This window comes from Phaseolus vulgaris, chromosome 4 (assembly GCF_051622355.1).
Source record: "Phaseolus vulgaris cultivar YP4 chromosome 4, ASM5162235v1, whole genome shotgun sequence".
NCBI lineage: Eukaryota > Viridiplantae > Streptophyta > Magnoliopsida > Fabales > Fabaceae > Phaseolus > Phaseolus vulgaris.
Genome location: NC_143501.1, coordinates 2,860,861 through 2,875,066, shown reverse-complemented (window position 1 = coordinate 2,875,066; position 14,206 = coordinate 2,860,861). Strand labels below are relative to the sequence as shown.

Genomic DNA, 14,206 nt, shown 5'->3' with positions numbered 1-14,206 from the left:
CATTATCTATATTTATTATTTCTTTCACTTAAAACCAAAATAGTATGATTTCATTGTCAAATTGAGTGCAATGGTCAAATGTGTGGTGTGGAATATTTGAGTTTGAAAGTTGATGAGATAGGAGAAATGGAAAAGTCTCTCCATTTTTTGTGTGTGGAAACAAACAAATTAGATTGTGGATGTGTTTTAATAAAATTCTTCTCCAACACTTATTATAAAAGAAAAATAAAATAAAATAAATTATAAGTTAAAAGTAATTTATGTATAAAAGTATATTTGGTTATGAATAAAATGAGTTTATGTATAAGTTAAAATTCATATATGCTCATATTAAAAATAAGAATTTAAAAAAGTTATATAAAGGAGTATTTATAAATTAACTTATAAATAAGTTAATTTTAGTAGATGGATAGATTTTTGTTTTCTTATGAGAAACTTTTCCAAATATATTCTAACTTAATTTATAGAAATTCTCTTAAGTTTTTTTTTTTTTTAAAAAAAGAATTTATAGATAACTTGATTTTAGTTTTTTTCCTTCTCTCATTTATAATTCTAACAAAAAATTTATTCATATGGGTGAGCTAATGGTATGAAAATGCCAATTACCAATATTTTCAATGCTAATGATTACAAAATTAGACTAAAATTATGAATAAAAGTATTTTTTTAATCCCTCAAGTAGAATTAAACTTTCACCTTTACTTAGAATTCTCATGGAAAAAAAAACTTTATCCCTTTAAAGCATTAGTCTTTATAGGTTTTTGTGTTTATTTTAAAACAATAATTTTTTTCAATAATATTACTAAATATAATCCCTAACTATAGTTAATAGTAACTAATACAACCATTTAAATTGAAAAAGAATATAAGAGGAGTCGAAAATTTAAAGATATTTTTTACTAAAATTTTATTCATTAAATATTTATTAATTAGTGTATTATAACCTTAAAATTATTATCTAGAATAGATGGAGTAATATAAATCACTGAAATTTAATTTTAATTCTTATTCAAATGCAAATTTAGTTATTAGACATTGTCAATTAAAAATAATTAGTCAATAACTTTTGTAGGTATTACCCATAATATAATTATTATAAAAATATTTAATTTATCATAATAGATGGTGCTTTTTTTGTTATTTACTACTCCCTCCTATCTTTATTATGAACATGTGGAATTTTTGGTCTTTTCTATAAGATTTTTGTATAACTTTTATACAATTTTATATATTTTTTTCTTATTTGACAAGTCAATATAGGCTCATTCTTCATCATATAATTATCTAAATTATTCTCATTTAACTTTTACTTAGTGATGACAAGGTGTACTTGACTCCACAAATTAGACTTATCTTCATTTATAGTCTTTATCACTTCTTACCCATCACTTGTAACATCAAATAGAAAGTGTTTATCTTCATCTGTTTTGTAGAAATATGAATAAAAAAATTAGCATACTTAATGTCTTAAAAACATAAAAAAAAATAATCATTATTTTCCACACAAAATAAGTAAGAAAGTTAGAAGGAGATTATATAAAAAGAGTTAGAATTATTCATTAGTATTTTACTACTACTAAATAGAAACCAAATTTTAAATAAAAAAATAACTAGATTTTATATTAGTTAAATTAGATACTATTTTAGAGACTAAAAAAATTATTTGTATTTAAGTTAGTTTATATTATTGATAAATAGTTTCTAAATTGATATCTAATTTTAGCTACCAATTTTAGAATTTAAATAATTGGAAACTAAAATCTTAGTAGTTAATTAGTTATCAATAATAGAAACTAAATTAGATATTAATATTTTTTTGTCTTTAAAATATTATCTAATTTAATCAATATAACAAATAATTATATTTTATCTTTAAAATTAGTTTCTAGTTAATGATTTTGTTTTAATGACCAAATATCAAACATTTATTCATTAACATTATGCAATAATGTATTTATAATAAGAGTCCCCTTAAATTAAGTGATGAATTAAAATGTAATATATATTTCATAAAACTTTTAAATAAGCATTCTCTTAGATAAAAAAAAGATAATTTGAGAAATATTTTTTTTTATATAATTAAAGAAAATTATCTACTGAATTCTTTTGCTTGAATGCTATTCTTTGGTACTTTTGGCTTGAGTATAATAAATGAGGAGTTGTTGATTGAAAGATATTTTCTTAATAAAAATCCTAATTTTCTCTGCCAATTTTTCACTTGATCAAGAAATCCTTTGGTTATGTAATATTTTATAGAAGCTTATAACTTAAAAATTTGGCAAAAGTACTGAATTTTCATACTTCATTTTATCTCAAATATATAAAGAATACAACAATGGTGTATGATCTAGATAAAATTTGCATAAGATAATAAAATATATCTCCACTTAACAATATAATATAAGGTAGTAAAACCACTCTAAATTCATCTTCAAATTTCATTAGTTAAAATATAGTATTAAAGTACCTTACTAACCAAAGTATCTCTCATCAAAATCAATATCTTAAATTTAAAAATTAGAATAAGGTTAATTTTTCTTACCTCACGAAATGGACTTTAAGCCTAACTCAACCCCATAAAACCGGCTCATAGGGTTGAGGTTTGCACCCACTTATATACAATGAAAGGCTCTAATCTCTAGTCGATGTGGGATCTCCAACATTATACATCCCACCATCAAGAAACTATTTTCCCTCCAATAGCCTTAACTTATGTGCACTTTCTAGAAAAATAAAGGAAGAAGAAGAAAGTTTACCACACACTACACTCCAAGTTAAAGTTGCACATTTTTTAAAATTTTTAATTGTATCCTCTGACATTCTAAACTCACTTCTCATCTTAAAACTATTTTAGTTATATTCATGAGCATAATTTTAGTTACACTTAGAACTATTAATCATAGTCTTCTTAGACTGCAATTACAAAAAAATTCATTGTTTTAAAAAGAATTCATCTAATTGAGTTTAATGTGAACGTCTTAGACTAGACGGCATGAAGGAAACGTCTATTACTATAGGTGAGCCTAATTAATCAAAGTCCAAGTTGATTCTCTGAATCAAAACAAGAATCGAAATATGAGTAAAAGAATTAGATAATAAAATCTATAATATCTCAGAAACATAACTGAAAGCAAATAATTTGAAAAAAATAAGAAGAGACATAATCTACAACAAACTAGTTAACGAAATCCAAAAGATTCATAAAGTTGGAAATGAGAATTTGAAATATATGAAACAAAGAAACCTATAAAAAGATATAAATTTCAAGGAGTTGGAAACACATTCAAAAATAGAGTTTCATAATCTTTTTAGTTTTCATATTGTTCTTTTCTTTAATTCTTTTACTTTTTTCTTCACGAAAACTAAATTTTTTTCAACTTATTCTTTTATAATTTCATAATGAATTCTAAGTTTACGTGAAATTAAAATTTTATTCTATAATATCTGTGAGAGATTGTACTAGACGATCAAGTCTTTTTGAGTTCTAATTCTTTTTATTGAAATTGTTTTTAAACACATGTTAATTATTCAACTCTATTATTTAATTGAAATTCTTGTTAAATTTATATTATTTTAAATAATCTCTTATTTTCTTAAGTCAAGAAGTAAAAGACTAATTACAATAATTCATAAAAATAACCTAAATATGAGTAAAACAAATTTGAGTATTTATACATTAAAAAAACCGACTCTTATCAAGATACTTTGACAATAAAAAAAATAAAAAATTATCACACAAAAGAAAATTTCAACATCAAGAATTTGTAGAGCACAAAAGTCTCAAACTTCAATGTCGCCTTTGCATTATAAACTTAGATTTTTTTTTTATGATATTATTGTTCTTTAGTCTACCATAGAATTTTCCTTTATCATCATCAACAACAAAAATTTCCATTCCCACTTGCTAATCCACTTTTCATTCATTTTCACTTTTTTAGTCACTTTGGATGAGTTAATAGTATATTTCTTTGTCATTATCTACAATGTCAATTATCAACTATTTGGTTTTAATGGAAAAAAATGCACACACACATGCACTTCTATTTAGTGTTGCTCTAATTCTTTTTTTAATAACATTGTAAACTTTTCATTCATGTTATAATATTCTTATTGAACATGGATTTTGATGCTTCATTTTGTAATATATGTTTAATTAAGTATGTTTTGGTCTACTAAAAATCATTTAAAGACTAAAATAACTTTTTTTATAACTATTTTTAGTTCCTATGAAATGAAATAATTTTAAAAGAAAATCATTAAATAGAAATCAATTTTAGAGACAAAAAATAATTAGTTGTTATAATGACTAAATTATATACTAATTTAGAGATTAAAAAAATTATTGATATTTAATTTATATTATTAATAAATAATTTTTAAATTAGTATCTAATCAGCTACTTATGATTTTTAAAGTTGGTACCAATGTTTTAGAGAATTAAAATTAGAAAAATAGAGAGAAGATAGAGAAAAAAAGAATAGAGTTTTAAAAAATTATAGTTTATTAAAATAAAATCTAAATAAATAAAATTTATATTTATATATTATTTTTATTTTAATAATAAAATATTTAAGTGTCATTAGTGTTCACATTCTAAAAATATTTTTTAGGTATTTACGCTAATAATCACAACTTTAATTAGAAAACTAAAATTTTAAAAATAAAATAAAAAAACCTCAATTTATACATGTCATAACTACTCATTTTAAAATATATTAATAAATAATATTTACTCTTACTTATTCTTTCTTAATTTGATTTTCTACGTAAGGAAACAAATTCGATATTAAATAAAGTTTAACAAAATTATCATTAACAATGACCAGTTAGGTTCTTATCCAAAATTGAAAAAGTCAAAATATAAAGTATTTAAGTAAGAGATAGTTTCTACATTTTAAAAAAAGAATAGTTTTATGAAATAAAGACATGTCCAAAACAAAACAAAATAAGAATAATTAAGTAAGCTTTAATTTTCACTGGCAGTGTGGTAGCTTTGCACGTGATTTGATTCCTTTCCTATTCATTCTCAACCAACTATCATAATAATTTATAAAAACCCATAAATTCATTTTTTAACTTTTAATAACCTTCTATTCAATTAAACACTAACCACTCAACTAATATTTGTATGGTTCGAGTACGTAAATATGTTCTCACATAAAATCGTATCGGACTATCGAAGTTCGGGTCAAATAACATTTAAAACATAATAAAAATGTAATAAATAAGCAATCACAATTGAACTTGCATGAATCAATGACACGTTTTGAAATATGCAGGTAAATCTATCAAAGTAACAATAACTCAAAAGATACACTCCCATGATTTCAGGAAACCACTACATGAACCGATTATCCAGCCCACACAGGGACCTATAAGTTAACCTATAAATAAAACTTCTGAAGGGGGTAAAGATAAGTTTTTCATATTCTACTACAACACCCACAAATACTAGCATTGACTTGAGCGTCAAAATACAATCGCAGGTACCCGATCGGACCGGTGGAGCATACGCAACGAGAGGAAGAACTTCAAATAACTAGAATACCACATACACGTCAGCAAATTGTATACCCAGTGAACAAGTATTATCTTAGCCCCATCATCCGCACAGGTACAGTAACGAAACATCGATCTTCAAAGTAGACAATTGACTAATATCTCCTAATTTTATTTCAATTATAATTTTATTTACGTAACTAAACTTATCACTGCTAGAAAATCATTAAAAAAATATTAATTTTAAAAACAAAAAATAATTAATTTTTATATAAATTAAATTAGATATTATTTTAAAGACTACAAAAATTATTAGTATCTAAATTAGTTTCTATTATTGATAAATAGTTTCTAAATTAGTATTTAATATTATTATTTAATTTAAATTATTAGTATTTAAATTAGTTAATACGACAATTAATTATATTTTATTTTTAGAATTAATTTTTATTTAATAATTTTTTTAGTGTATATTATTCTTTACATATAAGTTTTAACACAAAATTCATTCTTGAGATTAATATATATGATTATTGTACCTACTTTTGTAAAGTTGTTCTAACAAAGTTGAAAGCAAAAGGGATTTTTTACTCACAAAAGGTTGAAACACATGGCCCCATTTTTCATGTTCCATGTCCATAACATGGCATCTTCAATTTGTTTAAATATAATAAAATATTATTATCTTTGCTTTTGGAGATTCTTTAGTTGAATCCACAACCAAAAGTAAAAGCCCAGTTTACCATACACACCCCCAAAGACAAATCTGAAGTTAAAAAATGGTTTAGTATTTCAGGGTTTAAAAAAAAATCATATATTAAAAAAACAATATATAAATAATCTATACCTATTAATAATAATTGTAATTTTATTATTATTATTATTATCTCTATTTTAATAGGATTTTCTCAAATATAAAATTTGATGTGAAGAAGTATTTGATCTCATCAACACTGAAACTTGTTAAATATTATTAAAATATTATATTTTGACTAAGATGTTTTGTTATATCTCATTATAAAAAAGAGAACGTGATTGACATTATTTAGGAGATTGACCGTCAAAGGATTCCACTGTTGCAATAAGTAAATAAATATTAAAAGTTTAACAAAGTCATTGTTTTCTTTTTATAAAAACTCTTATATTAAATTTTACTATCAAACTTGACAATTCAAATAAAATATTTATAAATTAAAAAAATTATAATTAGAAAATAAATAATTCATTTTGTAAAAAATCACTATCTCTTTAAAATAATTTTCTAGATCTATGACTGAACAACTCATTCTTTTCAAAATCTAAATCTGTCACAGTGAAGCCAATAAAGATATATACTGTTTAAACATTATTTTGAATTACTGAAAATTTTGTGTAAAAAGTTTTGAATCATAACATTTCAATTTAGCAAAATATACAGTTTTTTTTTTATTATTATTATTATGATTGTGGTGATGGTGATGTAAAATATTCACATAAAATTTAACGTTATTATATCGGGAAACTTTTCAAATTTTAATTCTAATAAAACTCTTTGATTAGTTTCTTTACAAAATTTAATTTTTTTTTAATAAAATTACATATAAAATTAAAATAATAAAAGATTTTGGAATAGTTTAAATCTTAAATATCTGTTATAAAGTAAACTTTAAGCCTAACTCAACCCCATAAAACCAGCTCATAAGATTGAGGTTTGCATCCACTTATATACAATGAAAGACTCTAATCTCTAGTCGATGTGGGATCTCCAACAATATTAATTTTTAAAAACTGTTTATCTATAATAAAAATTAATTTAAATATTAATAATTTTTTAGTCTGTAAAATAATATTATAATAATTAATTATTTTTAATATATAGAAATAGTTTTTATTTAATAATTTTTTAATAGTGATATAAATTATTTTAATTTTTTTTATGTATATATATATATAAATTTAAAGAGTTATTGTTGGTGCAGTGGTACATTGGTGTGGGTAGGTATAAACTCTGCACGTGATTTCATCACTTTCCATACTCATCCTTCAATCTGTTTACCAGAATTATTAAGAAGATGAAAATGAAAGAAAGAGACATATTTAACCAATTTCTTCTTTTTCTTCTTCTTCTTTTCTTTCTTTGCAAAACCCAAAACACTTCATAATAAAATATATTAGGGTTAGGATCCAAACATATGAAAATAGATTATTTTAGTTTATAAAATAATATTTAATTGAATTAATATATAATTAATAAAGTAATTCATTATTTTAGTTTTTTAAAATTATTTTTTATTTAATAATTTTTTTTAGTCGGTTAATATGTTAATGGCAAAGTTTAACAACAAATTTTAGAACTATTATGTCAACAATTTGATAACTGGACTAGAATAACAATTTAAAAAATATATACATTAACATTTTTATAAAGATGAAAACTACATTTGTATAAACAAAAAAAGAAAAAGTAACTTTAAACCTAATAATATTATAAGCAAGCACTCCCTATTAGCTCTATATGATCCTCACCTATCTATACAAATTTGATGCTAATGCTACATGATTAGGACAAATTATAACCTATTTTTTTACATTATCTACATGTTTTAGTTTCACTAGGTTTGTGTTTTGTTTTCATAATTTAATACACTAAAAAAATTATTAAATAAAAACTAAACTAAAAATAATTAGTCACTATTAACTAAATTAGATACTATTTTATATATTAAAAAATTATCAGTTTCTACTATTAATAAATAATTTATGAATTGATATTTAATTAATTACCAAATTTTTTTTATCAAATTTATAATTTAAATAATTTAAAATCTGCTTGAAATAGATGCAATTTATAATTTTTTTTTATATTTCCTTTCACTTTACAACAACAAAAATGAGGTAAGATGTTACCCTTAAAAAAAAAATCACTAAATGACCTAAAATATTATACTGTTTTTTTTTTCTTTCACTTTCTTTATTTTTTTCCATTTTTTCCCCCAAAGGAAGCATATACTAAAAAAGAAATAAATGTGTATTGACTAAAAAAAACTTTCACTTTTCCATAGTCTTTGTTAACTGGTTTTCTACTTTTTTCTTAGTGTTTGGTTTATAATATTAATTATTGAAAAAAATGGAGGATGATGTGTTATAGTCTTTACCTAAAGGCTCATTAATATATATATATATATATATATAAGAATATTTTAATTATATACTTATAATGATTAAAATTTAATGAAAGAAATATAAATAATCAAAAGTCGCTAACTACACCAATAAATATTATAATAAGCGTTAAAAATGCCCTAATACACTTTTAGTTGAAAAATATTAAAAAAAGAAAGTCTTCTTTGTGCACTAAAATGGAAAAGTAAAGTAACAAAATCCAATAAAAACACGAGGGCTTATGTGTGATCTTCCTCGTTTCTTCTTTTTAGTTTCTCAATTTCTTCTTCCTTTCCTTTGAATCTATCAACTTTCACAACTTTTACTTTTAATCTTTTTATATTATTATTCTTATTTATTATTCACTAAAACAAAACTATTAAATAAAAATTAATTTTAAAAATAAAAAATAATTAATTACTATATTATGGGTGATCTGATAGCGGCCCGATAACGGGTGGCCTGATAAACCCAACAAATACTCGTTTGGATAAATTCGAAATGGTTCTAATAACATGTTAAAAAGTGGGTTTTAAGCCTAACTCAACCTTATAAAATTGACTCATGAAGTTGAGGTTTGCACCTATTTATATACAAAGAAAGACTTTAATATCTAGTCGACGTGGGATCTACTTAAATAACAATTAATTATTTTTAATCGCTAAAATTTATTTTTATTTTATAATTTTTTTATTGGTGATTATTATTATTATTATCATTATTTTATTTGATGGATACCCACCTAGTTGGACTTTGACGGTAAAGTAGCACAACCAAGCCTCTCACTTGACCCTTTTGGACTAAACCATCTATAAATTCTCATTTCATTTCCACCATTTTCACTTCCATCAACCACCATAACCCTAAAACCATCTTCATCTTCAACAAATTCCTTTCACTTTTTTCGTCTTAGATTTCACATTAACCCCTACAACCTTATATTATATTTCATCATACACTTTGGTATAAACATAATGGGAGTTATGTGCACATGGGAGAGCAAGAAGATGGAGATGGAGGCCTTCTGCCGGAAGTTGGTGGCGGCTGCCGGAAAAGCCGATGAAGGTGGAAGAAACCACCACTTTGTTTGTTCCCATGATGAAGATGTTGATGAAAAAGGGTCATTGTTATGTGTGACAAGTGGTGTTTCTTATGTTGGACTTGCTTTGGTCAACCATCTCTTGCAATTAGGTTACTCTCTTAGGATCACAGTTGACAACCCAGGTAAATTTTTCATCAACTTTCATTTCCTTTTCTGTGAAAACTTTGATTCAACCATGAACTCTTGTTCAATCCAATCAAAAATTCAGAAAAAAATGCTTCTTTTCTCTTATGAAGGTTAATGGAATAAGCTAAAAAAAAGAACAAGCTTATGATAAGATCATGATTAGGTGTATATGTGTTGGTTCTTTCTTAAATTATTATTTTTTTAATAATTATCTGTCATTATTATTAAAAAGTTTTAATTTTTACATTAAATTTAAATTTTGAAACTGAAATTTTTAACTGGGTAGTTGTGATAGGATCAGGGGAAGGAGAAGAGATTCAGAAAATATAATCTTTGTAAAAAAATTCAGCACATAATTTGTATTTATCAAACTTTTGGTAGGAAAAACTTTTTATTTATTGATTATTCTCTGTTCAATTAACTCTAAATAGATAGTTTCCTAAGTCTGTTTTTTTTCCTTAATTATTTGTTTTTTTTTATTAAATTTGAGTTATTCAAACTTGTTGCGTGGAAAATGATTTAATGTGTTTGTTTCCGTACAAATTTGTGAGATAGAAAAGTGTGCATAGTTGCCAATTTGATGTCCACACATCATTCAATGATAAGATGAAGAAATATTCAAATTTTTCTATGATTGTGAAATACGTTTTCTATTAAAATTTTAATGTAAAAAGTTGTTTAAAATTTTGATTTGCTTGTATATAATTTTTTTTATTAAATATAAAGAAAAAAAATTGTATTTGGGTATCAAATGTTATAACGAATTTATGTATAAATTATTTATATATTTTTTAAATACAAAACATATTGGTTAGTGTATTCATTTTGAAAGAACAAATTCAATATTTAATAATAAACAAAGTTTTCAAGAGTAGTTGCTATATAATTTTATTTTATATATTGAAAATGTCAACTTTTTTTTTTTATATGTTTATGATTGTTCGTAATATGGCCACGTTGATTAGTCTAGTGTGCAAATTTTGAATAAGGAATAAGTCATATATGCCAAAAGACCACACTCAATATAATAATAATAGTAATAATAATATTATTATTATTATTGAACTTAGATTTTTGTTTTAAGCTATAATAAAAAAAATTGACCGATTTTAATCTCATTTTTTTGTTAACAGTTTTTTATATTTTTTATCATTAATAGTGCTTTCATTATGAGTTTGACAAGATAATTATGTGTAATTATTTATAAATTTTATTTTTAATCCATTATTAACTAATGTGAAGTCATCAACTAGTTTAAATAAATTAAAAACTAATTTATAAAAAGTTTAAATAGAATTGGTCCATCATATTTCCATATAATAAGACAAATCGCTGACTTTTTTTTTTCTATTGCTATCATATAATTAATTTTAACCAGAAAATGAAAAAAAATGAAAATATTTAAAAACTAGTAATATATTTAAATTTGTTTGCTTGAATTTTTTTTTCTACTATGTTGGTTTATTTTAATTATTATATGGATTCAATGTCTTTATATTGGTATTTTATTTATTGTGGCGTAATAAAAGATATCGTGTATGCTCACAAACCAAAGAGTGCTGCAAGAAGTTATGAAACAAAATAACACGTTCTTTTTCCTTCATTAATTTATGGGGAAAGTTATATTTATATAATTGGAGTTTAATTAAAAAAATGGTCCTACTAATAAATAATTTTCTGTACTATGTAACCTTTATTAAATTATACAATAATATAATTTGGTATACGTCATATCTAAATTAATCATGAAGAAGATTACAGAGTAAAGAAATGAATTAATCATGAAGTTGGAGAAGGAAAAAAAATCAAAATAACATTTTAAAGGAAAAGAAAAGACAATTTAAATACTAAATAAAAACAATTTTTTTAATTCAAACTCAATTATTAATTCAACATTAGGTTTAGATTTGTCCTGTAATAAATGATTTGCCTCTTACTATGAAGTTCAGACACTTCTCTTAAATAACGTGTCGGTGTCGGATACTCATATCGGACACATACACTCGCGTGATACTTGTAAGACAAGTATTTATGAAATGTCTAATTCAAAAAGTATTAGTTGAATTTTTGAAATTCTAGTACGATTCTAACATAATTTTAAAAAGGAAAAATACATTAATTTTCTAAAGACTCAAAACTTATTGTATAAATTTTTATTATGATTATAAAAATAAAAAACAAATCCTTTTGAACCAGTCATGAAAAATATTTTTCTACTCTAAAAATAATCTGGAACATACTTGTGCACATAAATATTTATAATTTATAATTATATAATATATAGATTTGTATTCCCGTGTCTTACATTTTAGAGATTATATGCATTTTTGTGTCCATATCCTACATTTTAGAGATTATACCATTTTCGTGTCTATAGTATTAGGGTCCGAATACATAAACCTCATATTAAGTCATATTAAGTAGAAAACAGCAAAAACAACCAAGATTACAATAAAATTAATTGCAACATTAATTAGCATTAATAATGATAGAGAAAGGGAGTGAGATAGAATTGAGATTTATTCTGTTGTTAAGTGAATGGTGAAGATGAAGGTGGTAGTTATGATGGGTGGTTGAATTTGCAGAGGAAATGGAGAAAGTGAAGGAAATTGAGAAAAGTGGAGAAGGAAAGTTAGAAGCAATAATGGCAAAGCTAACTGACATTGATGGGTTGCAGAAAGCATTTGAGGGCTGTCGTGGAGTCTTTCACACCTCTGCATTCACAGATCCTGCAGGTCTTTCTGGATACACAGTAAGAACACTTTTTCTATACTAATGTTTCTACATTTATCTTAATTAGTAGGGTTCATTAGTGTAGCAAAAGATGATTTTTTTTATATATATATTTTGATTAATTAAATTATCTCTAATTTCTTTCCCTTCTGAGTGGGACACCTGACCTACCTGGAATGGCCATAAACCTGTCTCAATGACAGATAACTGGATGAACAACTTAGTGGAGAAAAGTGTTGCAACACTAATTTGAAATGACATTGTATTTATATATTGAAGCAACATTCAGAAAAGTTTGTGAATCACAATAAGCTACATTGATTATTAACAATTGTTGTGTAGTATCTAAGCAACTGTTTGTGTCTGATTTCTAGAAATCCATGGCTGAGATTGAAGTCAGGGTTGCTGAGAATGTGATGGAAGCATGTGCAAGAACTGCTTCAATAAAAAAATGTGTGTTCACTTCCTCACTAGCAGCTTGTGTGTGGCAAGACAATGCAGAATCAGACCTCACCCCAGTTATTAATCATACCTCTTGGAGCAGTGAATCATTCTGCATAGAAAAGAAGGTAAACTTTGCACAATTTTTTTTATATAAAACTTACAATTTGACATCTTATTTAGACTAAAACCTCAAATAACAAATCATCTGTAAAAAGTATTGTTAAAAAAAACAATGATTGCACCTTATTAGTGTTGTTTTCTTAGTTTTTTCTGAATATGTATGGCAGCTTTGGTATGCACTGGGAAAGATGAGAGCAGAGAAGGCAGCTTGGAGAATAGCTAATGAGAAGGGTTTAAAGCTCACTACCATTTGCCCAGCTTTGATCACAGGTCCTCAGTTTTGTCACAGGAATCCAACAGCAACAATTGCTTACCTCAAAGGTGCTACTATTGACTAAAATAAGTGATCCTGTTTCTTGCACAATTTGCTATTAGTATACAAGGGAAAACTGTGTTTTGTTGGTGCTTATATTGTTAAACTGATTGAGAAAAACTGAATTTTATCAAATTGAAAATGCAGAAACCATGAGCAGAATAACAATAACATAACATGTTCAAAAGTTCATCGTGGTTTGCAAAATAGAATCTAAATACTTTACAATTGCTAATGCAGGTGGTCAAGAAATGTACTCTCTTGGTCTGCTAGCAACAGTGGATGTAAAAAAATTGGCTGAAGCTCATGCAAGTGTGTTGAAGGCAATGAACAACAATGCTTCTGGTAGATACATTTGCTTTGATAAAGTGATAGATTCCCAAATTGGGGCAGAGAATTTGGCCAAAGAGATTGGAGTGCCCAAGGAAAAGATTTGTGGTGAAGCATCAAAAAGTTCTGTACAAAGATTTGAACTATCTAATGAGAAGTTATGCAGACTCATGTCAAGGCCACTGAGGTGTTACAGTGAATATCAGATGAAATAGTTGTGATTATGTTTGCTGGAAAAGTTTGTTGGTTTATTTATTTGTTTATGGTGTTCCTTAGGCATATATAATTAGATGAGAAAATAGATGAGGCATGTTACATAGTGTAATCAGTAATTAGCAATGTTTGTATTCATTTATGGTTTGATTATAATATATAATATATAATTCTATTCAACTGTA

The 14,206-nt window shown here is 24.5% G+C and overlaps 1 protein-coding gene across 1 annotated transcript; it reads left to right on the top strand.

The window, feature by feature from the left end:
- Positions 1 to 9,395: 9,395 nt before the first annotated feature.
- Positions 9,396 to 14,206, top strand: LOC137836731 (NAD(P)-binding Rossmann-fold superfamily protein). Its single transcript, XM_068645434.2, has 5 exons — positions 9,396 to 9,864; positions 12,454 to 12,620; positions 12,976 to 13,170; positions 13,333 to 13,486; positions 13,719 to 14,206. Exons 1-5 carry the CDS (start codon positions 9,615 to 9,617, stop codon positions 14,021 to 14,023), a joined length of 1,071 nt encoding a protein of 356 aa, XP_068501535.2. The 5' UTR covers positions 9,396 to 9,614; the 3' UTR covers positions 14,024 to 14,206.

Excerpts from the sequence above, each read along its gene's own strand:
- LOC137836731 (XM_068645434.2), top strand. The coding sequence starts at position 9,615 with ATGGGAGTTATGTGCACATGGGAGAGCAAGAAGATGGAGATGGAGGCC. Across the intron at positions 9,865-12,453 it reads GATCACAGTTGACAACCCAG|AGGAAATGGAGAAAGTGAAG; the intron begins GTAAATTTTTCA and ends TTGAATTTGCAG. Across the intron at positions 12,621-12,975 it reads CAGGTCTTTCTGGATACACA|AAATCCATGGCTGAGATTGA; the intron begins GTAAGAACACTT and ends TCTGATTTCTAG.